This window comes from Crocuta crocuta, unplaced genomic scaffold (assembly GCF_008692635.1).
Source record: "Crocuta crocuta isolate KB4526 unplaced genomic scaffold, BGI_CrCroc_1.0 scaffold69, whole genome shotgun sequence".
NCBI classification, from domain to species: domain Eukaryota; kingdom Metazoa; phylum Chordata; class Mammalia; order Carnivora; family Hyaenidae; genus Crocuta; species Crocuta crocuta.
In genome coordinates this window covers 1,250,525-1,277,550 of record NW_027551576.1, presented here as the reverse complement: position 1 = coordinate 1,277,550, position 27,026 = coordinate 1,250,525, and the positions used below count along the sequence as shown (strand labels likewise).

Below are 27,026 nucleotides of genomic sequence, written 5' to 3'. Positions count from 1 at the left end.
CCCCCCCCCCGCCCCCCCGAGTCCCGAGCTGAGCCCTGCATGGACCAGTCTGCCAGTCCTACGGCTGCCCCTTCCCCAAGCGGTGGAATCGTGGGCGTCCCGGCCCGTCTCACAGGTGGGGACCTCGCCAACCGAGGCCGCGTCCCCTGAGCGCGCAGAGTGCCAGGCCCAGCTGCACGTGCTTCAGGCCCACAAGGCGTCTGCCTCTCACCCTGTTAGAAATGAGGAAACGGAGGCGGGGGCAGCCCCCACACCCCAACCAGGCCGCATCTCGCTAAGACACAAACCGCGTCTTGTCGCCTCCCTGTTTGGAGCCTTCGTGGCCTCCCACGGTCCAGATGAGGTCCTCACCTTCTCCCAGCTCCGTGAATCTCCCCTTTAGCTTCCAGACCAAAAGCGAGTTCTATGCCCTTCGCCGTCTGGTGTTCCGAGGTGGACCCACGTTTGAGAACCGTGAGAACAGGGGCACTGAAACCCCGGGGAAAGCCTCCGACTCGCTCACACGCGCCTCCGACGGGGCCAGGACGACTCCGGCCTGAGTCTCGGACAGCATTTCTTCCTACAGCTAAACGGCATCTCTCTCTCTCTCTCTCTCTCTCTCAACACCGACTGTTACCCAGGGGCCGAGCTTTTCAAACCCGAGCTTTGGGACTAGAATGATGTTCATAACGCCTAAAACTGCAGGGCACCACAAAGATTTCTTTGATCTTCACGACACTCTCTGGCGGCCGACAGAGGTGACTGCGTTTTATTTTTGAGCACAGTGAGGCTCAGCGAGGCACAATGATTTACCCCCAAACAACCGATCAGATTCAAACCTGGGGCTGGTTTCACCTTCCACCCCCGAATGGCTCAGGCGGAAATCCTGAGACACCAACTCCCCCCCCCCACCCCCTCTCCAGACAGCACCACCCCGGGGCCACCCATACAAAGTAGGAGGGAAGGGTGAAGACATGTGAAGCAAGGCTACAGGGAATGCACAGAAGTCGTAAGGAGGCTTACTGGTGGATGATGGGTGACTTCCTCCTTCCCTACAAGGACCTATTATTCTCTTAAGTAAAATGATCTTATGGAAAAAGTAGCAGGGCTGCCTGGCTGGCTCGGTCAGTGGAGCGTGTGTCTCTTGATCTCAGGATCGTGAGTTCGAGCCCCATGGTGGGTATAGAAATTACTGAAAAATAAAATCTAGGGGCGCCTGGGTGGCTCAGTTGGTTGAGCGTCCAACTTCAGCTCAGGTCATGATCTCACGGTTCCTGGGTTCGAGGCCCCTGTTGGGTTCTGTGCTGACAGCTCAGAGCCTGGAGCCTGCTTTGGATTCTGTGTCTCCCTCGCTCTCTGCCCCTCCCTGGCTCCTGCTCTGTCTCTGTCTCAAAAGTAAATAAAATATCAAAAATATTTTAAATAAATAATAAAATAAAATAAAATCTTGAGGCGCCTGAGTGGCTCAGTAGATTAAGCGGTAGACTCTTGATTTCGGCCCAGGTCATGATCTTGAGGTTCATAAGATGAAGCCCCACATCACTGACAGTGCGTGGAACCTGCTTCTGAATCTCTCTCTCTCCTTCTCTGCTTCTCCCCAGCTCGTGCTCGCTCTCTCATAAATCAACTTAAAGGGAAAAAAAGAAAACTTAAAAAAAAGTAAAATCTTAAAAAACAAGAAGGGACAGAGCTGAGCTGATGAGAGTTCAGGCTCTGGAATGGAAATCAACTCTACCACATCCCTGCTCTGTTGACCTTTCTCCTCTTCTGTGAGGACTGAGGGATACAGTGCGTGTGGCCTGCTTAGCTCCAAACACGGGAAATTCATTGCTGCTGCTATTTTTTTTTTTTTTTTTTTTTTTAAGAGAGAGACAGACTGCGACCTGGGGAGGGGCAGAGAGAGGGAGACACGGAATCCGAAGCAGGCCCCAGGCTCTGAGCTGTCAGCACAGAGCCCCATGCAGGGCTCAAACCCACGAACTGTGAGATCATGACCTGAGCCGAAGTTGGACACTCAACTGACTAAGCCACCCAGGCGCCCTTGTGGCTATTATATTTTAAAAACATTTAGTATAAGGAGGGGAAGATGGGAATCTTAGTTTTCACTGAACACAACTCTGAATCGTTTCCACTTTTCTTTTTGAGTTTTATTGTATTTTTTTTTATTGTGGTAAAACACACGGGACATAAAATTTACTGCCTACACCACTTTTACATCCACGGTTCAGCGGCATGGAGCCCGTTCACACTGTCATGGAATCATCACCACCAGATGCCTCCAGACCCGTTTCACACTCCCAAACTGAACTCTGTCCCCGTTAAAAACCAGCTTCCCGTCCCTCCCCCCTCAGCCCCTGGCCACACCGTTCTACGCTCTATCTCTAGAAATGTGACTGCTCATTTAAATTTTGCAACTCGTATGGGTGTTCCTTGCACTTTAACAGCAGCTAAACTTTTTCCATTGACACACAAAGGGGTTGTTAACACACTTGTGAGTGACAGGAGAGCGTACAGGTTAGGTCACTGGTTTCCTGTAAAATATGAAAGTAGAGAAGGCATTGCTGCATGAAGAAAAAAGAGCCTGAAGAATATACACAAAATGTGAACAGTGCTTAATCCCCCAATTGATAATTGCGGTTATCAATAATTTTACATTATGGGTTTGGTTGGTTGGTTTTCCGTTCATTCACACTGTAGAATTTTTCAACAATGATGATGCATTCGTTGCAAACTAAGTGCGTTTCCTATCGGGGGGGAGGGGTGGGGAGGGAAATAAAGTCAGGAAGCAAGCTAGCTACAGTAATGACTAGATCAGTCATCCAAGCCAGAGTGAGTAGTCATCTGCCCTGGGGAACGCATCTGACCTAGATTAGCAAACAGGTCATCTCTCTGGACTCAGATCCGACTCACTTCTGTTTTTTGGCCGCCCGCTGTCTAAGATGTGTTCTTGATATTTTCACTCCAAGCATCCTCGCCACAGCCCTGGAAGTGGCAAGTAGGGAACCGGCGGTCAGGGAGGTGAGGGGACAGGCCGGGGGGGAGAAGGTGGAAGAAAGGCTCCCTGGGGCAGGAAGGGGGGAGGCCAGACCCGTGGGCAGGGGGGACACATGCTTCATTCCTCCCCATCTGGGGTCCCCAGACGCTCAGAAGATTGTCCATGGGCCAGGCTGCACCCCCACCCCCTCTCACCCCAGGCCGAAGAGCTTCTGGGCAAACTTGAGAGCCTAGAAGCGGGGGGTCCTTTCCTGCAGCAGCCACGCAGGCGGGGCCCATGGAGCCACACACGGTGGCCTTCCGTGATACCTCCACGCTCGGTCCACAGCCCGCGTGCGGAACAGCAGGGCGAACGATCGCCCGCCACGGCTGCGAACTGGTGAGCAGAGTGGGGACAGAGCCACCCGTTTCCCGGGTGGGTGTGAAGTGAACCCTGCGCCCCAGCCCCCAGGAGGAAGGGGCCACCCCGGGCCACTCGGAGCCTGCCGGTGAGGTGACCCCAGACTGCGACTTGCTGCAGACGCCAGGCCACAACACTGTAGACGCTGACCACACTGCCTCCCTGAAGGTCCCACCCGCACCCTGAGCTGTGTGTGGCCCCGGGTCAAACAGCACCTTCCCCTGGGAGGACCTGGCTTTGGTTTCTCCTCGTCAGATGCGGGGGGTGCGCGGGGAGGGTGGACACCGTGGCCTGGCCTCGCTGCAGGAGCCTTATCGTTCCCCTTTCTGCACAAACCTTCGCCTCTCCGCCACGACACAGCTGGCAGGGACGCTGAGGCCGCCAGCCCCTCTGCGACTGGCCTCTACGGCCTCCACCCAAGCGGGACATAAAGGCTTCATTGTGCTTTCCTCCTAAGGAGAGTTCAGCTTTTCTCTTCTTGTTCTTCCACAGTGACACGCAGTGGCCCAAGCTGGCCCCCTGGGTCACGTGCCAGCACTCAGGAGAGGGGGACCCCACACGGAGAGGTATCAGCAAGGCCTACGTGCCAGCACATTCCGGGCTGACACCCACCTTCCCACCTTGTCAGCCTTCAAAGGCCACGGCCGGCCACAGAGCTCCTCTGACAGAGCTCTGCATCAGGCCCACGGTGACAGATGGATGACAAATCTCGGTTTGCTGCGAGACCCCTGTGTCCGCACGCTGTGAGTCTTCAGATGTATCTTAGGTACCGACAACACGTAAGACGTGTTAACATTAGACATCTCCTCCTCTCCTCCCGAGTCGCTGGTGCCTGGTCTGAGCTGCCGGAAGGTACGAGGGGGCCCTCGCCGGCCTCCTTTCCCGCCTTCACAACGAGAAGGAGGAGAAAGGGTGGCTTCTCTACCCTTGACGCCTAGGAACCTGATCTGAGGGCCGGGCAGGTACGACGCCCGCTCTGTCAGGCTGACACACCTGAGTGCCCGAGAAGTAGAAAGAGACCATCAAAGACACGACAGGGCGAAGGAGGCCAAAGCATTCAAAGGGTTGTGACAAACGTTAAATCTCACCACACATTTCCTATCTGCCAAGGCCCAGACTGGAAAATGGTTCTACACGTGGGAAGTTGACTCTGCAGCATCATGAGCTCCAAAAAGGTGAATTGTGAGGGCGCCTGGGTGGCTCAGTCCGTGAGCATCCATCTCTGATTTTGGCTCAGGTCATGATCCCAGGGTCGCGGGAAGGAGCCCCGCACTGGNGGTCATGATCTCACAGTTCATGGGTTTGAGCCCTGTGTTGGGCTCTGAGCTGTCAGCTGGAGGCTGCTCCAGATTCTGTGTCTCCCTCTCTCTCTGCCCTTTCGCCACTTGTGCTCATGCTCATTCTCTGTCTCTCAAAAATTAATAAGAATTAAAAAAAAAGAAAACAAGAACATAAAAAAAAGATTCTCCCTCCCTCTCCTTCTGCCTCTCCCCTGCTTTCTCTCTCTCTCTCCCATGTGCACATTCTCTCTATAAAAAAAAAAATAGAACAAAAATATAAATTGTGATCAAAGAGTCAAAGAGTAGAACAGAGACTAACTGTGGAGAAGCTTCCATCTGTTTCCAGATCCGGCCTCTCCAGTTCCCACCTGTGTGCTGAAGGCAACCCTCTCAACCCTGAACATCATTTGCATCAATCCGTGGAATCAGGGTAATTGTAACCCCTCTGTCCCAGGATTGCCCAGGACTCAGTGGGACGGGATATGCAGAGCAGCCAGCCCAAGGTCAGGGACAGAGCACAAGCTGTGCCAATGACCGTCCTCTGCCCTCCCTCCCTGCCCAAAAGGCGCAGAGAAGGAACCTCTTGTTCCCAGCTCAGGGTCTCTGAAGGAAGCGTGTGGGGTGAATGGCTATGGGCAACGTTTTATTTTTATTTGTTTATGTTTTATTTTTGAGAGAGCGAGAGAGAGCACGAGTGGGGGAGGGGCAGGAGGAGAGGGAGACACAGAATCAGAAGCAGGCTCCAGGCTCCAAGCTCTGAGCTGTCCGCACAGAGCCCGACACGGGGCTTGAACTCCCCAACCCTGAGATCGCCACCTGAGCCGGAGGTCAAGACACTTAACCACCTGAGCCACCCAGGCGCCCCTTCTGGCAATATTTTAAATCCTCTAATGGAAGCCGCGACAGGGCAGGCAGTTGCATGGGCTCGACAGGCCCAGTGGCCGTGCGGCATGAGAGCCTGCATGTTCCTAAGGGTCCCCAGGTAAGGCTGGGAGGACCACTGACTCAACCCAGAGGGCGAGGGTGGAGTTTCAGGCACCAGGGGACAGGGACAGGGGAGCACAGTGGGTGACAGGCCTGATTTCTTTTCCTCTCTGCTCTGTATTTCAGGATGCCCCACACGCTCTCCGACGAGCCGGAATCGCTTGGGCCGCGGAGCCGAAGGGTGAGCTCACCGCATGTGGCCTCGGGCTGCCTGGCGAGGTGACCTGTTTTGTGTGACACATGAGACGCCCTGTACCCCCACTCCCCCACATCAGCTGTGAGGATGAATTGAAAGAAGCAAGTGCTCAACAGATATAGGCTACTATTTTTATTTACTAGGGTTAATCACCATCCCTAACCTGGGGTCAGGCTTTGGCTTACAGGCTTTCCCATACACATGAACTCTTTTTTTTTTTTTTTAATGTAATCTCTCCACCCAATGTGGGGCTCGAACTTACACCCCCAAGATCAAGAGTCACACGCTCTTGCAACGGAGCCAGCTGGGCAGGCGCTCCTGCGCGTGGCCTATTTCACCACCCTGGGGAGCAGGTTCAACGACTGTCTCTTGTTTTATGTATTCCAAAAAGCGAAACCCAGAATAACCGTCTTATTTCGATTTCACTTATGTGTGCCTCACTTCCTTCAGTGGAAAGGCTGATGCGGGCTGAGCCCTCGGGAGAGGGCCCTGGGGTCTCCCCACCAGCTCAGGGACACTGAATACTGTGCCAGACCCAGAGCCGGACACTGGAGCAGAGAGGACCGTGCCAGCAAGGTCTTTCCTCAGTGAGCATAATCTGGAAATCCCTCCCTCCCTTCACAGCTTTTGAGATGCACAGCGATGTAACATTTGTATGTGTGTTTTTACTCTGCGGCTGACTCATGTGGCTGAAATGTAGCTTTCTAGAACACATAAAAGTGATTCAGCCTTAACTAACGAATCCTGGTCCCGGCTGGCATATCAGTGACAAACACAGCTTTCTGGATCCTCCTTTTTCCTTCCCCTTTTCATCTCTGGACTGGACCTGCCTGGATCCCCAAAGTCCAACACACACACACACACACACACCACTCAAAACTCCCAATTCAAGCCAGACACAAAATTAGGCAAATCTGAGAGAATGACCTCCTAATCCACCTTCCTCATTGTTCTGTCTCTGGTTCTCCAATGACCTGTACTCCACCGGCTGCTAAAGTGATTTACCCTTCATTCATTCATTCATTCATTCATTCATTGTGTTAGGGACTGGGGATGCCATCCATTATCAAAACTGACAGAATCCCGACATCAAGCTAGTGAAATAAGAGATTTCTAATCATAAGCTGGGAGAAGTTCTGGGCAGGGAACAGACTTGAGGGGGGCGGGTACCTGGCAGACTTACCTACATGGGGTGGCCAAGGAGGGCTTCTGTGGGCAGATGCCATTTAAGCAGAGACTCAAAAGATGAGAAAGATTAGCCCTGGGAAGAACGCAAGGTTGCTGAGGAGGGACCAGCGTTCTGGGGACAACATATGCAAAGGGCCTGAGGCAGAAAACAGCCTGGTGTATCTCCTCAGATGAAGGATGACCCTCGTGGCGGAGCTGAATGAATGGAGGGGAAGCGGCACAGATGGAGTGAAAGAAGTGGGCGAGGGTGGGATCACGTGGGACCTTGCCAGCCACGGTTAGGTGGGACCTCATCATGAATCCCCGTGAACTGAGGGCACGTATAGGTGAGAGGCTGCTGGCCAAACAGCCCTCTGCTCCCTCTCAAACCCAGCCTCCCTTGCGAGTCAGCTGGGGCCACGTGGCCGGTTCTGGCCAATGGGTTTCGGTTGGAAATGCTGTCAGCACTTTCTGGACAAAGCAACTGAGAGCCAGCGAGCCTCTCGGAGCCCTCTCTTCCCCGGCCACACTGACCCTGGAAGCTATGCGTTCCAGAGGACAGAGCAGCTATTGAGAACGCAGGAGCGGCGCTGCACTCCAAGAAATCAGTCTCTGTTTGCTGAACCACTGAGATTTCCGGGTTTCCCTGAGACCGCAGCATAACCTAGCCTATCCTGGTTACTGGATGAGCTCCAAGTGTTCGAAATTTGCAACCCAGAGGGGCCTGGTTACAACAGCCCAGCACAGAGCACGAGTTCAGTAAATGGCCGTTCCTTTCATTCCAGCTCTTACCTTTCCTCTCTAAGAAAATTGGGACTGGGGACGCCTGGGTGGCTCAATGGGTTAAGCGTCCGACTCCAGTGCAGGTCATGATCTCATGGTTCATGAGTTCGAGCCCTGCATGGGGTTGCTGCTGTCATTGCAGAGCCTGCTTCAATCCTCTCTCTCTCTCTCTCTCTCTCTCTGCACCCCCCACTCACTTGTGGTCTCTCTGTCTCAAAAATAAACTTAAAAAAAAAAATCGGGAACTGATTTATATGCACAGCATATACCCTCTGTTCATTCTCACACAGCTCCCGAAAACCCACAGCGATTAAAGCCTTGCTTTGTTCCAAGGTGGTGGCTAGCGTGTGAAAGGAGAGTCAGATGCCCTGTCCTGAGCCACATGCAGTAACTCTTTAAGAACCTCACCATCTCTTCTGTTTTAAAGTTTTCTAGTTTATGAGAAAAATAGGGCCATGTGTGTGCCTAGTTTTCAGAGGGGAAAAGTGGGACCTGATACCTACCATCCAGTGACCTACCCTGATAGGGTGTTAAGTCCTCAGCCCAGCCCATTGCTTGCTAGCAATGTGGCTCTGGGCATGCTCGTTAATCTCTGGGCCTCAATTTCCACGTCTATAAAATGGGGATAATAAGGGGCGCCTGGGTGGCTTAGTCGGTTAAGCGTCCGACTTTCGCTTGGGTCATGATCTCGCGGTTCGTGGGTTCGAGCCCCGCGTCGGGCTCTGTGCTGACTGCCAGCTCAGAGCCTGGAGCCTGTTTCAGTCTGTGACTCCCTCCCTCTCTGACCCTCCCCTGCTCACGCTGTGTGTGTCTCTCTCTCTCCTGGAAATAAATTAAAAAAAAAAACAAAACGGGGATAATAAGATTTGTGAGATTAGATGCCTGCCTGGCACATATGAGGTGCTAAATACAGGTTATAACTAGACCCCAGATGGACGGGCTCCTGGCCTGGGGGAATCCTGGCCAAACACAGCGCCAACCTCCAGGGGCAATTCTCCAGTGGCCCCGAATCCTGTCCATGTTTTGCTATTCCCTAGCAGTTGGAAAGGGGCAGGTGCTGGGAGGCCTTCCAAGGGAGCACATCCAGGACTCCCTTCTGGCCCCTGCAACAGCCCGGGCTCTCTCAGAAAGGGATCATTCTCTTCTGTTTCCTTTTCAGTAGCGGCCCAAAATTCCCCCATTCAACGAGAGCCCAGCTCCAGGAAGGAAATGACTTTGGCTGAGATGCCAAACCAAAAGTTAGAAATTGTCCCGGTTGCACAACCAACACAAAACGTGAAAATTGCAAAAGTCAAAACTCTCAGAAGACGGTAGTGGCAGGAGGAGATTCCAGAAGCTTCTTGCTCTCCTCCTCGAAACCTCGCACCCGGAACCTCACAGACCCCTAGTGCACGTAGCAGACAGAACAAGGGCACACTCCAGGGACGAGCCCTCCAAAATCTTCCCTTAGCTCCCCGGGAAAGCAGACTCTTGACCGTGGCCTTCGAGGCCGTGGGTGGCCTGTCCCTGCCCTCTGCGCCCTCCCCAGGCCCAGCCCACCACACTCACACGGTCCTGTAGCGGAGGCCTCCACGGCCTCTCTGTGGGTCCTCAAACATCGCTCCTCGCCACCCCCAGGCCTCTGCATGCGCCGTGCCCTCTGCCTACAACTAGGTCCGCTTGTCCTGTGAGTGGAGGCTCGGTTTTCACTTCCTCGGGAAGCGTCCCCTGCTGAGATCAAATCCTGCCCTCTTTCAGGCTATCACCCACCTGCACTTCTCCGGGCACTCACACTGCGGTAGGTTATGGTCCCCAGGTCACCGTCCCTTTAGTGTGTGTCTCCCACGCCAGCCTGCCAGCCCCTGGAGGTCTGGGACCCCGTCCGTGTTTTCACTGCTGTGTCCCCAGCGCCTAGCATATTGCGGCCACTTGACAGACATTTCTTTAGTCCATGATTGACTCTTGGCAGCTTGCACGTATCCAACTGGCTGTGAGGAGGAATGAGTGGGCGTCTTCTCTCCCAGGCGAGGTTCACCTGGCTTCCAGCCGCTTTCCGCAGAGGATCCCTGTGAGCCTCACCATCCGCACGCTCAGCTTCTAGGCCTGCCTGTGCGAGCACTTCACCGGCCGTAGGGCTCGGTAGTGACGATGCCTGGTTCACCTTCAGCTGGAAGCCACGGCTCCAATTCTTTGGCCTCTGCCTGGATTCCCGTTCCTATGCACCCAAGATGCTAGAACGTGGGCTCCGCAGCCTGGCCCACGGTCCCCTCCCATGATTCATAGTCTGGAAAAGCCCCTCTCGGGAGTAGGACCTTCATGTTTTGAACCTCAGGGTGACGGCCGGCCCTGGGCCCCTGGAACAGACTCTTCTGATGCTGAATGTTGGCCTGATCCCCCCGTGTCGCCATCATGAGGCTGGAATGCCCGGCAATTTCACCAGGGCCACCATTCCCTAGAGCAGTGATTCCCACAGGGTGTTGGTTCTGTGGAATTATTTGTAAGCATCACATCAAAAGGGGTTCCACGGTCAAATATAAATGGAAAACACTGGCCTAAATAGGTCTTTGCTACAGGGCTTATCAGAGCCTTAACAGGATGGTTTACATCGTGAATCTCCAAAGGCAGAGGCCACTGATGAAGCACACAGGATCGCCCTAGTCATTCATGAACTTTCTGTCTGCAGCGGGTGTATCTTCTGGAGTGGGCTTCCGAAGCATGTGGTTGGGAAATGCTACTCTAGGCTATGATTCACCTGCAGACGCCCTGTACACACGGTACTTTCCCGTCACAAGACCGCTGTCAACCGGGACGCACAGACGGCATTCCCCTGCCTGTCCCGACCCAGACAGCAGGGCTTCCCCCCAGAGCCAGCTCTGCCCTGTGGGCTCCGCGGGGCCCGGAGCTGTAAGAGCATCCCTGTGCCCGCTGGTCCTCACCCGAAGCTGGGAGGTGAAAGTGGGCAGAACAGGGGAAGAAAGGGCAAGGGAATGGACAGCTTCATCTTACCGAGTAGGGGGTCAACAGGCACGGCCGAGAACCAATCGAAAACGAGCCAGAAGCGTCAGGACGTTCATTAAATTTTACAAAAGCAGGGGCACCTGGGGGGCTCAGTCGGTTAAGCGTCCAACTTCAGCTCAGGTCATGATCTCACGGTTCGTGGGTTCGAGCCCTGCANCGGGTACCCCACGCTGTCTCTCTCTTAGAAATAAATAAAAATATTAAAAAAACATTTTAATGTTACAAAGGCAATCGACTGAGGAACTAAATATTGTGATATAAATGTATTAGAAAGGGAGAGAAGTTATGTTTAAGCCAAATCCTCTTCTAGGACGTTAGTGGATAATATTTAAATGAATAAATATGAAAAGGACAAAAAACAAACTTTGTATGTTGCATTAAGAAAAAACGTTCATGGGGCACCTGGGTGGCTCAGTTGGTTAGGGATCTGACTCTTGATTTCAGCTCAGGTCATGATCTCACGGTTGTGAGATCAAGCCCCGCACCGGACTCTGCTGACAGCGTGGAGCCTGTTGGGATCCTCTCTCTCCCTCTCTCTCTGCCCCTCCCCCACTTATTCTCTCTCTCTCTCTCTGCTCTCTCTCTCTCTCAAAATAAATAAATAAATAAACTTTTAAAAAGTTTATATGTTGAATTTAAAAAAATAAGTAAAGTTTAGGGGTACCCGGCTGGCTTACTGGGTAGAATGTGTGACTCTTGATCTTGGTGTTTTAAGTTTGAGCCCCATGTTGGGTGTGGAGATTACTTAAAAATGAAATCTTTTTTAAAAAGTTTGTATGTTGCATTTTAAAAAAATAAAATAAAGTTTGTATGTTGCATTTAAAAATAAATATGAGGGGCCCCTGGGTGGCTGAGTCGGTTAAGCATCCAACTCCCAATTTCAGCTCAGGTCAAGATCTCACAGTTTGTGAGTTCAGGCCCTGCATCAGGCTCCATGCTCACAGTGCAGACCCCGCTTGGAGTTCTCTCTCCCTCTCTCTCTGCCCCTTCCCTGTTTGTGTGCCCACACTCTCTTTCTCTCAAAAATTATAAATAAAACTTAAAAAATTAGGGGCGCCCGGGTGGCTCAGTCACTTAAGCATCTGACTTCAGCTCAGGTCATGATCTCACAGTTTGTGAGTTCGAGCCCTGCGTCAGGCTCTGTGCTGACAGCTCAGAGCCTGGAGCCTGTTTTGGATTCTGTGTCTCCCTCTCTCTCTGACCCTCCCCTGCTCACGCTGTCACTCTCTCTCTCTCTCTCTCTCTCAAAAATAAACATTTAAAAAAAGTTTTTAATTTTAAAAAAATAAAAATAAATATGAAAGGGTCAGTATAAGCACATTATTCAGAGATAGTACTAATATGGCAGCGAATGCCCATGCCCCTTGTCTTCCCACATTCTAGAAGTTTCAGCTAGACATATGGTTGCCTGGCTAACAGCTACACTTTCAGGCCAGCAGGAAGTGGGCCGTGCAAGCCAAGGAGCCAGCCCCCCCTAAGGGCAGACTCCCCTCAGTCCCCACTTCAGATGAGGCCACAGGGAGGAATGAACAGGGAAGGGAAGCCCCCCCCACCCCCCTCGCCCGTGCCTGCTCCCCATCCCTCACCCCTGTGTAAAGCACAGACCCAGACCCCACCCCTGGAGTCTCTGAACCAGCAGGTGAGGTGAGACCCAAGAATTTGCATTTCTAACAAGGTCAAGGTGATGCTGATGGCTAGAGGTCTGGCACAGTGAGAACCCCTGATGCCCCAAGAAGAACAAAGAGACAACCCAGCAAGCAACTTACTTCCCCTGACCGGGAGGGGCCTTATAACGGCTGCTCAATTTGTCCACCGCGACAAATACAGAGGGACCACAGCGTGTTTCTCACGTCAAACGGGACAGCTGTGCTCACGGCTTCCTGTTCAGATGCCACCACTGGGTTCTGAGTGTCTGGGGGAAGGGGAGCGGGCAACTTCTCTTTCGGGGGAGGGACTGGGCCACTGGGGGCTGATCTGGGGACTACATATCACCCACAGGTCCTGGGCCCAGAGCTAAAGGAAGAAACTGCTGAGGACCCCAGGCCTGTCTCTCTTGGGGAAAAGGTGGGCACGTCTTAGGCGTGGGAAGACAGGTATAAATGGGTATTTGGGTAGCCCAAGGGGGAAACTTCTAGGGAGCGTGCTGTCCCTCCAATATTTATTCCCACCTCCTCTAGAGTAATAGAAGCTTTCGTTACACACACAACCTCCCAGCTACAGAGAACGTCTCCGAGTCTCCCTATCAGGTGACTAGGTCCTGGCCGACAGCTCGTTAGGTGTGTAACTTATTCAGGCACCGTAATCTGCCCTTAATAACAGCAGTGAACCAGAAGTGTTCATACAGACAGCCACCGAGAAATGGCTCAAAGAATAAAAAGGGGTTGAGGCTGGCAAACAAATTTGCCGGAGGAATGGATAGTTGGGTAGTGAGCCTTCCGTACTAATTTATTCTAATTTTTTTTCTTAAGACTTTTTTAAAAAATGTTTATTCATCTTTGAGAGGGAGGGGAGGGGTAGAGAGACAGGTGGACAGAGGATCCAAAGCAGGCTCTGTGCTGACATCAGAGGGCCCGACGCGGGGCTTGAACGCGCGAACCGTGAGATCATGACCTGAGCAGAAGTTGGACGCTTAACCGACCGAGCCACCCAGGCTAATTCTAATTCTTATCACATTTAATGTCAGGAGCTTGACAAATAAAATAACAACGGTCTTGGCAATGAAGGCCGAGAAAATATCAAGGAACAGAGACCCAGAGACCCAGGTCTTTACACAGTCAGAACGGAAGCCACCCAGAGAGCTCGATTTCAAGAGACTAGATGCGATGCGGCCCCCCGGGGACCCCACACACCGCCTTTCAGTTCAGACACAATCTTTAGAAGGCCTCTGTCAAATACAAATATAGTACCCGGAGATACAGACACAAACACAGTCTCTAAGGAAGCCCATTCATGCTCAGGACCTCTAGTGTGCGTGTGGTTTCCAAACAAGGTTCTATCAAATCTATTCTAAAAGCCCTTTAAGAAGTGGTAGGCAGAAGTTAGGTCTTCAAACTGCCGGAAGCAGCTGATCAAGTTCAAAAGCAATCGTCCTCAAGCCAATGCAAAATAAGGGTTCACTGAGTTATGATTAGGGCAGGGAAAAGGGCTCCGGCAAGTTGGAATCCAGAAACTGAAAACGCTCCACACGTATAGGATACGCCCTCTACGTTTACCTCCAAAAGGGAGCAGAGATTTATGGCACTTTTTTTAGCTAATGAAAAAACTAAGATCCAGAAAGGGGAAGTGTCCTTCCTGAGAACGCACAACACTAGTAAAAACCAGACTCTCTGAAGAACGGCTGGAGGGGAGGCGGGGTGTGGACGTGGAAACAAGCTTTCGTCTCTCTTCCTCAGGGGTTAAGGGGAAGAGAGGGGAGGTCTGAGGGACAAAGGTAGACTCTCACAGTCCTGACACGTTGGGGGCGGCCGGACCAGGAGAGCAGGGGTCTGAGGAAAATTCTAAACAGAAGAGGGGCTGACAGAAGAAGTATCACTGCTGCCTGGAAACCCAAACACCGGGTTCGGTGAAGTTTCCGTGAGAAACGCTAAGTGTGAGGGCGTTGGCTCCAGACACGCCCGGGTGCGGCCTCCGTCTCTACCCACCACACCACCGGACTGTGCCCTTGGCGGAGTCGCTTAGCCATTCTGGGCCTCAGTCTCCTCAGGTGGAGAAGGGGCTCCTCAGGGCACCCACCTCGAGGGGCTGCCTGGAGGAGGCAAGCAGGAAGCTCAATGCCTGCACCCAAAGTGCTCGGTCGGGGGCCCAGCTTAACATGCTGTGCTGCGTGGAGGGGGTTCCTGTAAACCCGGCCCCATATGGTTCGTTGACCTCAAAGCGTTAAGAACATGTTGGAGACTAGTCAACAGGCAGGTTTTGGCCTCCGCGGCGAGCTGACGTGTCCAGCCAGGGGCCTGCCTCAGTGCCTGGTGCTTTTCTGCTTTCGGGACCCAGGACATCCCTGTAGCAGAGACAAAGCCAGGGTGTGGTACGGGCCCCAGGCCCCCGGCCCCCTCCCGAGGTGGACCAGGCTGCGGCAGCCGGGGCCCCCAGGTTCTGACCACGCTTGACCCAGTGCCATTTCCCCTCGCCTCCAGCAGCCCCCTCCCTCCTCGCCCCTTTGCCAACCCATGAGGAGTTTACACTTAAGTGTCCGAAAAGGTGAGACGATCTCACCTGAGGAGAGATCTCACCTGTGTCTGAGGACACAGTCAGTGCTGGTTGTGCCATCTACGTCGGGCCAGGCTCCGGGGACGCAGAGAAGCCAGAGCCGGGGTCCGCGCACGACTAAACAGGGCAGGTGTCGGTCAGCCACCCGACAGGTCTGAGGCACAATGGGGGGCCAGGGCACCACGGGCGCCCAGAGGGGGCTCAGACGCCATCCAGCCCAGCCCCACTGGACAAAGGCAGGAGCGAGGCCCAGGGGAAGGGAGGGACTTGCCCACGCGCCGGCGGGGCTTAGCCGCACTGCCTCCCCACCTTGCTGTGAACCCGCGGGCACCCCCGGCGGACCAGGATGAGGACCTGGCCCTTGGGGAGCCAGGGGGCTGAGCAGAACACCCCTCCCCAGGGTGAGGAAGATGGTGAGCTTTGGGAGGCTGGCCAGACAGGGGCAGAGGCTGTAGGGGTTTAGGGGTGGCCGTGTCTGGAGATGTGCCTACTCTTGATCCAGAGATTACACTGCTGGGACCCGGGGGCAGGGGACAGCCTGAGTCACGCTGCTGGCTGGGGTGTCGCTGTGTAAGCAGGACCTGATCCCCACAACCTGCCCCCAGGCGGCGAATCCGGCCACGAGAGGAACGGTCCTTCATCTAATAAGACCTGGTGCGCGTGCGGGAGCCCTGAGTCCCTGGACACCCTAAATCCTGGAAAGTCACCAGTTGGCTAAGGGTGACAAATGGTCCCGCTGTCCCACTAGCCTTCTATGCCCAAGAAGCGGTCTACCCCTGGGGTGCACCCGAAATCCTGGCTTTGGCTTCAGCTCTCAATCCCCTCACATGCAGGGCAACCCCAATGTCCCCTGCTGTCTTGCCATCTCCGAGGGTGGAGGATTCTAAGCCCCCATCAATCAGGTCTTTGCTCTAGATCCTACCACCCCTCCTCCTGGAAGCCTTCCATGATGCCAGAAGGCCTGAGGCGCAGTCGGGAAGGTGCTGAACCTGTGGGTATTGCTCCAACCAGGCTACTCCCGGCCCAGAAACCCCAGGCAGGCCAACACCGGGGTCCACAGAGGGTCTTCTGCACGTTTCTGGGCCCCCCTGCCTCCCACACCAGCTTTACGCTGCTTCCTTCAAAATCCTGAGCACTTCCTGGGCTCCCTTTCCTCAGCTCTTCACACGGCTGCCTTCTTTCCATTCCTCCAATTTCACCTTCTCAGACTGGCCTTCCGTGACTCACCTGTTCTCGGGGCTCCCCTACCTGCTCACTCCCACCTAGTATTTTTATTTATGTTCCTGTCTATTGATTATATCTTCATGTGACTATGTCCCCCATGAGGACAAAGGACCTGTCGCTTTGTCCATCACTGTAGTCTAGAAACCAGGGCAGCACCAGGCACTGGACAGAGGTCCTTCAGAAAGTCCCTATTAACAGACCGCCTTGCTGCCCCACACTGAAGGGGGCTCTTTGGGGACACGAGAAGGGGTGGGGTCTAGACAGGAGTAGCCATAGCCCCCCCTGCCTTCTGCTGAGCATTGGCTGAACACCAGGCACTTGGCAAAATTCCACTCCTTCCATTTTACAGCGACTCCTCCAGGTGGGGAACGATTATTCCCTGCTAACCATGTTCCCACCACTGTGGTAACAGTGGATAGGAGGGTAACTTGGTAATATTGATACAAATATTTTTTAAATTTTTTTATTTTTATTTTAGAGAAAGAGCATGCACAGGTGGAGAAGAGGGAGAGGGAGAGAGAAACTTCAGCAGGATCTGTGCTCGGTGCAGAGCCTGATGCAGGCTCAAACTCACCACCTTGAAACCATAACCTGGGCTGAAATCAAGAATTGAATGCTTAACCAACTGAGCCACCCAGGTGCTCCGGTAACACTCGTACAAACATTAATCAAAACTTAAGGGGCACCTGGGTGGCTCAGTCAGTTGAGCGTCTGACTGGCTCAGGTCATGATCTCATGGTTCATGGGTTCGAAGTCCACATCGGGCTCTCTGCTGTCAGCACGGAGCCGACTCTGGCTCCTCTATCCCCATCTCTCTCTCTGCTCCTCTATCCCCATCTCTCTCTCTGCTCCTCCCCCACTTATCCTCCCTCTCTCTCTCAATAATAAATTAACATTTAAAAAAATACACATAGGGGCGCCTGGGTGGCTCAGTCCGTTAAGTGTCCGACTTCGGCTCAGGTCATGATCTCACGGTTCGTGGGTTCGAGCCCCGCGTTGGGCTCTGTGCTGACAGCTCAGAGCCTGGAGCCTGTCTTCGGATTCTGTGTCTCCCTCTCTCTCTGACCCTCCCCTGCTCATGCTGTCTCTCTCTCTCTCTCTCAGATATAAATAAAACATTAAAATTTTTTTAAATAAATAAAGAAATACACATAAAAATAATAAAATAAAATCATTAAAAAAACCTTAAAATACAGCCTGGATGGCTCAGTCGGTGGAGCGTACAACTAACCCTTGGTCTTGGGGTTGTGGGTTAGAGCCCCACCCTGGGTGTAGAGATTACTCTAAAAATAAAATCTTTTTTAAAAAAGTAGTTGTAGATATCATATACATGCTTCCCATGCACAGAAAACTTGCAGTAAGATAGGCAGGAAATTGTTAATAGTGGTTCTCTTCTGAGGGTGTGAAACTGAGAAACAGGATGAGAACATAAATCATTTTTTACTGTAGATTTTTTTGGATTTTTATGGATAGGTATCTTTCTAATCGTCCTTTTTAAATTTATTTTTGGAATAGAGAAGCAGACTCCTAAAGGTACAAAAGAACGAACAGAAAAGTCTCCCTCCAATAGCTGGGTTCCCTGGCCACCCAACTGCTCTCCCAGCGGTAATTTCTTAGTTGGATGGCAAGTCCTTTCTTTTACACTTTTTTCGAGGCGAAGAAAAGTTTCAAGGCCGGACGGCGTGGCTCATGCCGGAACCTGCCGATGGGCAGCTGCACGGCCCCCCTTCCCCGCCACCCCAGCCAGGGATACTCACAGCTCAGGACGATCCCGGCCGCGCGGTAGAGCTGCAGGCGACACAGCAGGTCCACCAGCTGCTGGACGGTGGCCTGGCGCATGCCCCACCACCACAGAAGCTCCCGCGTGATGCTCACGCCCTGCACCCGCTCCATCGACTTGATCTTCCGCAGCTGGGTCAGGTCTGTGATCACGTACGAGGCTGCAAGGCAAGCGAGAGGCTCCGCTTAGGGTCAGAAAAGCAGCCCCTCCACCGGAGGGTCACCAGGCTCACGGGCTTTGTCTGCAGTATCTTCTCCCTCGCTCCCCTTCACACCTGAAATCCCACCTTTGGTGGGGGTTCCCGGGCAGCCCGAGTCCTAGCGCTGGGTCCCCCTGATACCCATGGGACCGGCACTTCAACACCCGAGCGTAAATATGAACGTCACGCCACACAAAACCGAGGAGAAAGCCCACTGGACAAGAAGGTCAGGGGCCTTGAGCTTTGGCTGCTTACTTGCTATGGGCAAGCCACTCCGCTGGCAGGAGCCTCAGTTTCCCCAGCTGGAAGAGGAGGCAGGTAATACAACTTCTCTTGCCTCCCCTCCTAGAACAGAAGCTCCGTGTAGACAGGGAGTTTTATCTGTTCCGTCCACCACTAGGTCCCCAGGACAGAGAAGAGCATCCGGCACAGAGCAGGCGCAAGGCCAGGACCGGGGTGAGGCAAAGGGGTGCTCGGGCAAAACTTAAGGAGGTGTTCACTCTCAGGGATGATCTCAGAAGCTGGGGAAGTAGCTGGAAAATAGATGCCTCCTTAAATTTTGCCCTGGGCACCTCATTCTCCTCACCCCTAAGTCCTACCCCTGGCAGCAGGGGAGGGGTGAGAATGAATGAATGAATGAATGAATGAATGAATGAATGAATGAACGAACAAACGAACTAAGGAACAAATGAACCCATGGTCCAGCATCCCAAGTGAGGGCCCATGCATCTAGGAGCGCCTGGGTGGCGCCGTCGGTTAAGCGTCTGAATTCGGCTCAGGTCATGATCTCATAGTTCGTGGGTTTGAGCCCAGCATCGGGCTCTGTGCTGAGAGCTCAGGTCCTGCCTGGAGCCTGTTTCAGATTCTGTGTCTCCCTTTTTCTCTGCCCCTTCCTCGCTCATGCTCTGTCTCTCTCAAAAGTAAATATTATTAAAAAATAATAAACACTTGGGGCGCCTGGGTGGCTTAGTCGGTTAAGCGTCCGACTTTCGCTTAGGTCATGATCTCGCTGTTAGTGGGTTCGAGCCCCGTGTCGGGCTCTGTGCTGACTGCCAGCTCGGAGCCTGGANAAAACATTAAAAAATTAAAAAAAATAATTAAAAAAATAAACACTTAAAAAAACACTAAAAATTAAATAAATACATAAATAAAAGCATCCAACTCTTGATTTCGGCTCAGGTCATGGTCTCACGGTCCCTGAGTTCAGGCCCCACCTTGGGCTCTGCTTGTGATTCTCTCTCTCTCTGTCTCTGACTCTCTCTCTCTCTCAAAATAAATAAATAAATAGATTTAAAAAATTTTTTAAAACATTTTTTTAAAAAAAGAGAGCCCACACATCTGCAAAAGCACTTTGCCAACTCTGAAACACTATGAAATTTTCAGGCAGCTGCTGCTGGCAGTACTCAATATAAAGCATTCCTCCTTTCCATTTTGCATTATAAAATTAATGGTTGTCCACTAAAGAAAACTTGGGAGACAAAGGGGGAAAAAAACACCAGTATAACACGTTACACAGCATCCCACTGGGGAACTTTCTCCTTCCAAAACTCTCCCCTCCCCTCCACACAGGGGCGGTTCTAGATGCACTTGTTGCTGGACTTTTACCTTTGTTGCTGGACTTTTACCTTTACCCTCATTTACTAACATTACACCATAAGCATTTCCCGAGTTGCTACAAACTCTTCATAAATGGTATTTTGAATGGTCCCGTATAGTTCACTGAGTTAACTAAAGTGAAGGAGGCTTTTTTTTTTTTCTTGACTGCGAATAAAATAATCACGCTTCAGTTCCAGATTTTCAGAAATCATGGAACAGGAATCCATATGAATGAACATCAAGTCATTCGTTCATTCGTGCGTTCATTTGGTAAACGTTACCGGGCACTTCTGTGCTCCAAGCCTGTGACAAGCTTTAGAGATACCGTGGTGAGTAAAGCAGAAGCCCACGGAGATTTCTGTTCGAAAAATACAAACATAAGTGAACTGAGTGGGGAAGGGGAGACAGGAGATTAAGCTCAAGACTACATTAAAGGCCTCGAAGGCTGGGCTATACAGTTTGGACTGGATCCTAGGAGCCAGAGACACGACAGAAGACCTCAGAGCCAGGGAGTGACATGGTCACATTGCACAATCCCCTCCCTCTGGAGGAACGGGAAGGATTGAGACAGCCTTAATCTTTCTGCAGAGAGAAAGCCTGTTCGGGATGGAAAGTTCTCAGTTGCAACTTTAGTCACTGGAAACCCCAGGCCAGATTCCTGGTCAGTGGGAAGTGATGTCAGCAGGGTCAGGGGCTGCTTCTAGAAGCCCAGAGAAAAGAGGGGAGGGAAGAGGAAGGAACACCTCCCCCGCACACCCTCTGCCTGCCCCCTTCCCTAGGCACCCGCTGCTCAGGGCCACCGGCCTCCCACTCTTCAGAGGCAGCTCTGTGTAGCGGGAAAAAGAGAAGTCCCGGTGTGATGTCCCACACCTTTGTGGGGTGCGCTTTCCTGAGAGGCGACACAAGAGAAACAGGAACCAAGCCCTGAGGTGCCTTGCACTTCGCACATTTCCATGAAAGTGACGTATCTTAACGCGTTAACCTATCAGCATGTAACCAGGCCCTTAAAACGGGGTCAAGGCAAGATGGAGATCTTGGGGGAATGAGTCACCACCGAGCGCCCTGCTGAATTCCCACACAAGAAATACGTGGTCCTTATAGATTTGGCCAACGGGAAGAAATCAGTCTCCATGCTCATCCCACTTGGAAGACCCAAGAAAAGCAATGGTCATACTTTTGCTTCTAATCTTCTAAATTTTTCTACAGATATAAAAATACGTATTCATATCAGCAGGAAAGGACAGTGGTGGTTCAGGGCCTAGACTCTGGATGCTGCTACTTACTTTGCTGTGTACTTAGGAAGGCCCTCACCTCTTCCTGTGCCTCAGTCTCCTCATCTGACAATGAGGGTAACAGCCCCTGCCTCAGAAATTGTTGCCGGGATCAGATCAGTCGTATATACAGATGTACTTGGGATAATGCTTCGTACGTAGGAAGCATGATATAAGTGTTCACTGTCATTGTTAAACCATCTACATTCTATGCAAACCTGGTTTTGTCCCCAATGGTTAAGACCACGTGGGACATCCCCCCAGGTCTGAGTCCCCGACTCCTGCAGGAGTTGACCTGAGAGTAGAAAGCCTTGCCCCACGCCCCAAGCCTCCTGAAAGGATCCACCGTAGGGTCAGATGACCCTTGTCGGGACTAATGGGACTCCTCCATGGCTAAGAGGAGAAAACGCTAAAGACCCTAACGTGTCCCCTAAGCCTCTAAGCAACTCACTCCCATTGTGTAGATGAGGAAACAGAAGCCTCAGCGAGAGGCAGTCACTTGCCCAAAATCACACAGCTAGACAGGGACAAAGCAGAGCTATGCACGAAGGCTTGCTCACGTGCCAGTGAGTGCCATGCGGAGCAAACCAGCAAACAAACTCATGCCCTGGGCTGGGAAACACCTGGGTGGATGAAGCTGTAAGAAGCCTGTTTTCCCCTAACACCAAAAATAGATGCCGCTGTAATCATAGGGAAATGAACAGGAAGCAGCCACAATATCTCCCAACGGCTGGCAAATCCAAAGAGCACACGTGTGTGGCCATGTGATTTTCTAGATCAGCTGACAAAGGATCTTCCTACCCTACGCACCCCTCAGTATCACCATCAGCCCTAAGGGATTATCTTTTTTTTAAGTTTATTATTTATTTATTCTGAGAGAGAGAGAGAGGCAGAAGAGAGGGAGAGAGAGAGAGAATCCCAAGCAGGATTCTGTGCACTGGCTGTGCAGGGCCCGATGTGGGGCTTGAACTCACAAACCAGGAGATCATGACCTGAGCGGAAACCAAGAGTCAAACGCTTAGCTTAACCCACTGAGCCACCCAGGCGCCGCCCTTCTCTTTTCTAAATGACTCAGAGAAGCAAAGACTCTTTAGAGATGGAAGGACAATGGCGACCACTAGTTCTGAGGAAGAGGAAGCCAGACAATGCTGTGGCCTGGCAGGAGCAGCTAAATGGGGTGCATGGCTAGTTCCCAGCCCAGAGAGCCCCAATCCAACATGGAGACCGGCTGACCATGGGCTCAAAGCCAGTTCAGTGGGGCGAAAAGTGCACACGCCCCACGTCCTCGCCATTCCTACATCCTTCAGCTCATCATTTGTTCAAGTGGCTACTGAGTCTCTGCCCATTGGCCAGGCGCTGTCCTAGGCTCTGGGACTATAGGCGTGAACTAGATGGCTGAGGTCTCTGCACTCACGGTGCTTACATTCTCCAGGGTGAGAGAGACATAAATAAATAAGGAGCAAGGTAATATTAACAAGGTATGTTAAGTGGAACAGAGGAAGGAAAGCACAGTGGTGGTACAGAGTAACAGGAGGGCAGGGGAGGCCTCTGGAAAAAGATGAAGTATGAACTGAGACCGGAAAGGCTATGGCCCCCCAAAGATGTCAGTATCCTAAACCCCAAAACCTGTGAATATGGTACTTTACCTGACAAAAGCGGCTTTGCAGATGGGCTTACATGAAGGGTTCTGAGATAGGATTATCTGGATGATCAGAATGGACCTAAAGTAATCCCAAGGGTCCTTATAAGAGGAAGGCAGCAGTGTCTGATGCAGAAAAGATCTAGTAACAGAAGCAGAGGTCAGAGAGAGACTTGAGGATGCTTCGCTGTTGGCTTTGAAGGTGGAAGGAGAGGCCACAAGCCAAGGGATGCAGGCAGCCTCTAGAAACTGATACGCTTGGGCAAGAAAATGAATTCTCCTCGGTTCCTCAAAATATTAAAAACAGAACTACACTACAACCCAGCAACTGCACTACTAGCTGTTTATCCAAGGGACACAGGTGTGCTGTTTCAAAGGGGCACATGCACCCCAGTGTTCACAGCAGCGCTATCGACAATAGCCCAAGTATGGAAAGAGCTCAAATGTCCATCGATGGATGAAAGGACAAGAAGATGTGGTATATGATACAACGGAGTATTACTGAGCAAGCAAAAAGAATGAAATCTTGCCATTGCAACTATGTGGAAGGAAGTAGACGGCATGATGCGAAGTGAAATGAGCCAGTCAGAGAAAGACAAATATCTTATGACTTCACTCCTATGAGGACCTTAGGAGACAAAACAGATGACCATAAGGGAAGGGAAGCAAAGATAATATAAAAACAGGGAGGGAGACAAAACATAAGAGACTCTGGAATATGGAGAACAAATGAGATTACGGGAGGGGTTGTGGGAGGGGGAGGGGCTCAGTGGGTGAGGGGCATTAAGGAATCTACTCCTGAAATCATTGCTACGCTCTATGCTAACTAGCTTGGATGTAAATTTAAGGAAGGAAGGAAGGAAGGAAGGAAATGAATTCTCCTCTAGAGCATCCAGGAAGAATGCAACCCTGCCAACACCTTGATTTTAGAGCTTGTGACCTCCAGAATTGTAACACGATAAATGTGTGCTGTTTTTAAGCCATTAAATTTGTGGTGATTTGTTACAGCAGCAAGAGGGAACTAATACAGACTAGAAAGGTGGCCCTGGTGAGCACTGGGGGAGGAATGTCCCAGGCAGAGGGAAGAGCAAGTGCAAAGGCCCTGAGTCTGGACCAAGGAGGCCAGTGTGGCTGGAGCAAGGTGAGCATGAGCAGGTGTGGAAGGAGAAGAGGCCAGAAGCCAGTGGGGGTCAGATTGCGACAGATGGGGAAGGCCTGGTGGAGTCTGGATTATATCCTAAGCCACAATTGGAAGTCTTTGAAGACTTTGAGCAATTCTGGGGTCTCCAGGCTCTAAAAAATCAGAGGTATTCCCCAAAGAGGATGTACAGAGGGCCAACAAGCACATAAAAAGATACTCAACATCATTAGTCATTAGGGAAATGCAAATCACAATTACGACATACCATTCACACCTGCTCAGATGGCTAGAAGTGACAAGACAGATAATAACAAGTGTTGGAGGGGACATGGAGAAATTGGAACCCTCATACATCGCTGGAGGGATTGTAAAATGGTGCGGCTAATATCGAAAACAATCTGGTACTTCCTCGAAAGGTTAAATGTAGAGTTACCATATGACTCAGTAATTCCAGTCCTACGTAACCACCAAGGGAAATGAAAACATATGTCTACATAAAAACTTGTACCCAAGTATGCACAGAAGCATTATTCCTAACAGCCAAAAAGAGGAAAGAACCCAAATGTTAACCCCATTAACTGGTGAATGGATAATAAACATTATTCAGTAATAAAAAGAAATTAGGCATTCACACATGGTACGCCACAGAGGAGACTTGAACACTAACGCTATATGAAAGAAGCCAGTCACCAAGGACTACACATCATATGATTCCATTTATACGAAATGTCCAGAATAGGTAAGGCCCAAAGCTGAGGAAAATGAGAGGTGTGTGGCGGGAACATTGGAGATGACAATTAAGGGGTACAGGGTTTCTTTTGGGGGCAATGAATATGTAACATTAACTGTCGAGATGGATATCTAACTCTGCATAGACTAAACGCCATTGAATTGTACACTTTGGATGGGTGAATTGCATAGCATGCGGATTATATCTGAATAAAGTGGTTTTAAAGAGTCACAGGTGCGGAGCAGCCAGGTGGCTCAGTTGGTTAAGTGTCTGACTCTCGATCTTGGCTCAAGTCATGATCTCACAGTTGATGAGTTCCAGCCCCACATCAGGCTTGGCCTTGGCAGTGAGGAGCCTGCTTGGGACTCTCTCCCTCTCTGTCTGCTCCTCCCCTGCTCACACTCTCTCTCTCAGAATACACAAATTTTAATTAAAAAAAAATAAAAAGTTGACAATAAACTATTTAAGGGAAAAAAAAGAATAAATAAATAAATAAATAAAATGACAATAAACTATTTAAGGAAAAAAAAGAATAAAAAAAGTCACAGGTGTACCTTCTAAATATCTTAGGAAAAGAAGGTCCTAAGTGTTTACAGTGAAGGGCAACATGAAAAACAAACAAATGACAACAACAACAACAAAAACTAGAGGGAGCGTCTTATACAAAATTTGTCCGGTGCCCAGGAAACATTCAAAGTAGGTAAGTGACAGGTAATTGGAACAAAGGAACAGTCAGGAAAATCAGGTAATGGACTTTCTCAGAGGTGTCCCGACATGTCAGCAGGGATTGCCTCCGGGAAGAGGGCTGGGAAGGCTGAAGACCAGCAAGAGGAATGACGTTTACCTTCCTCTCCACCCCTCTTGTTTTATTTACATGTATAAGTGCATGTGTTGCTTTTTCCATTAAAAATAGTTAATAGGGGCACCTGGGTGGCTCAGTCGGTTAAGCGTCCGACTTCAGCTCAGGTCATGATCTCACAGTTCGTGGGTTCGAGCCCCGCATCGGGCTCTGTGCTGACAGCTCGGAGCCTGGAGCCTGTTTCGGATTCTGTGTCTCCCTCTCTCTCTGACCCTCCCCTGCTCACGTTGTCTGTCTGTCTCTCTCTCTCTCTCTCAGAAATAAATAAAACATTTTTAAAAAATAGTTCATTAAAAAACAAACTAAAAACAAAACCTAAATCCAGGTTGCTAAAGAGCACTGCTTGGCAAGGAGAAATACCTGAAAACTTTAAGTGAAAAAAAAGCATGCTATTAGAATGTGCAAAATGATACAATGTTTGAAAAATGCATGCACAAAAATACATTTATTATTATATACCAGAAGGTATAAATCACATAGCACTCTGCTGGCACACAGGAAGAAGGCAACAAAGCTTGTTCCTGTTTATTATTATCATTATTATTATATTAGCATCCAGATAAGAATGGTTATCCCTGAGGGGTGAGCTAATCTTTGTTTCCTACAGTGCTTTTCAACAAGCATGTATTACTTTTGTTACTGGTTTAAAATGGGGTTTCTGGATCTGAGCACTACTGGCATTNATGAATGGATTTGTTTTGGGGGGGGGGGGGGGAGGGGGCTGTCCTGTGCGATGTAGGACGTTTAGTGGCATCTCTGGCCTTCACTCACTGCATGCCCCTAGCTGTGACAACCAAAAATGTCTCCAGAAGACATTTGTTTCCTAGGGGGCGGCATCCCCTCTGGTTGAAAACCACTAGGTTAAAATGTATATTATTTGCTCAAACTGATGGACAATACATACATAAAAATAAAGCGGTACCAGTTACATTGACTTCAAACATAAACATAGTGATTGTTAATACTTCCTTATTACTCACAAGAATCTGACACTTAAGTGTCAGGTGTCTTTTATGTAATTTTCATTACTCACAAGAACCTCCGGTTTACGGATTAAGAAGCGGAGGCTCGGAGAAGTGGAGCAGCTTGTGCGGAGTGGCCAGCAGGCAGGAGCTGGCGCCTGGAACGCCCCCAGACCTCCGCTGGGGAGCGAGCACCGCAGGCGCGCGTCCCCGGCCCGTGCCAGGCCCTGGGATCAAGTTCAAACACACCGAGGAGTTTAGCAACCCTTTAGCAACGCCACGCCCGCAGGCAATTTGCTCCATCTCTCAACCCGTCTGTAAAATGGGGGAAGAGAAACACGCACTTGGTAGGCCCCCGTGGGAATTCGGAGAGCCAAGCCGAGCCGTGCCTGCATCCGGGCGGGACGCACACAGTAAGCGCACAGTAACTGCTGAGAGCTATTAGGATAAGCTCGACCGTAAACGGCCAAGTCGAGCCGGACACTACCGAGCGACAGATGAACAAGAGAAATCTTCAAAGATCATCTAACACCTTCCGGACGATCCCCGTGGTAGTGGCGAGGGGCGGGGGTGTCCAGCTGGGGGCGAGGACGCACGGCGAGGCTCCGGGCCGGAACGGCGGGCAGCCCTGGGCCCGGG

General features: G+C 51.2%; 1 protein-coding gene across 1 annotated transcript in view; it reads right to left on the bottom strand.

The window, feature by feature from the left end:
- Positions 1 to 27,026, bottom strand: part of IRAK2 (interleukin 1 receptor associated kinase 2) — a 59,695-nt gene that overhangs the window by 32,383 nt on the left and 286 nt on the right. The window contains exon 2 of the mRNA XM_077751507.1: positions 17,968 to 18,150. Within this exon, the coding sequence (XP_077607633.1) occupies positions 17,968 to 18,150 (183 nt within the window). The remainder of the gene's footprint in view (positions 1 to 17,967; positions 18,151 to 27,026) is intronic.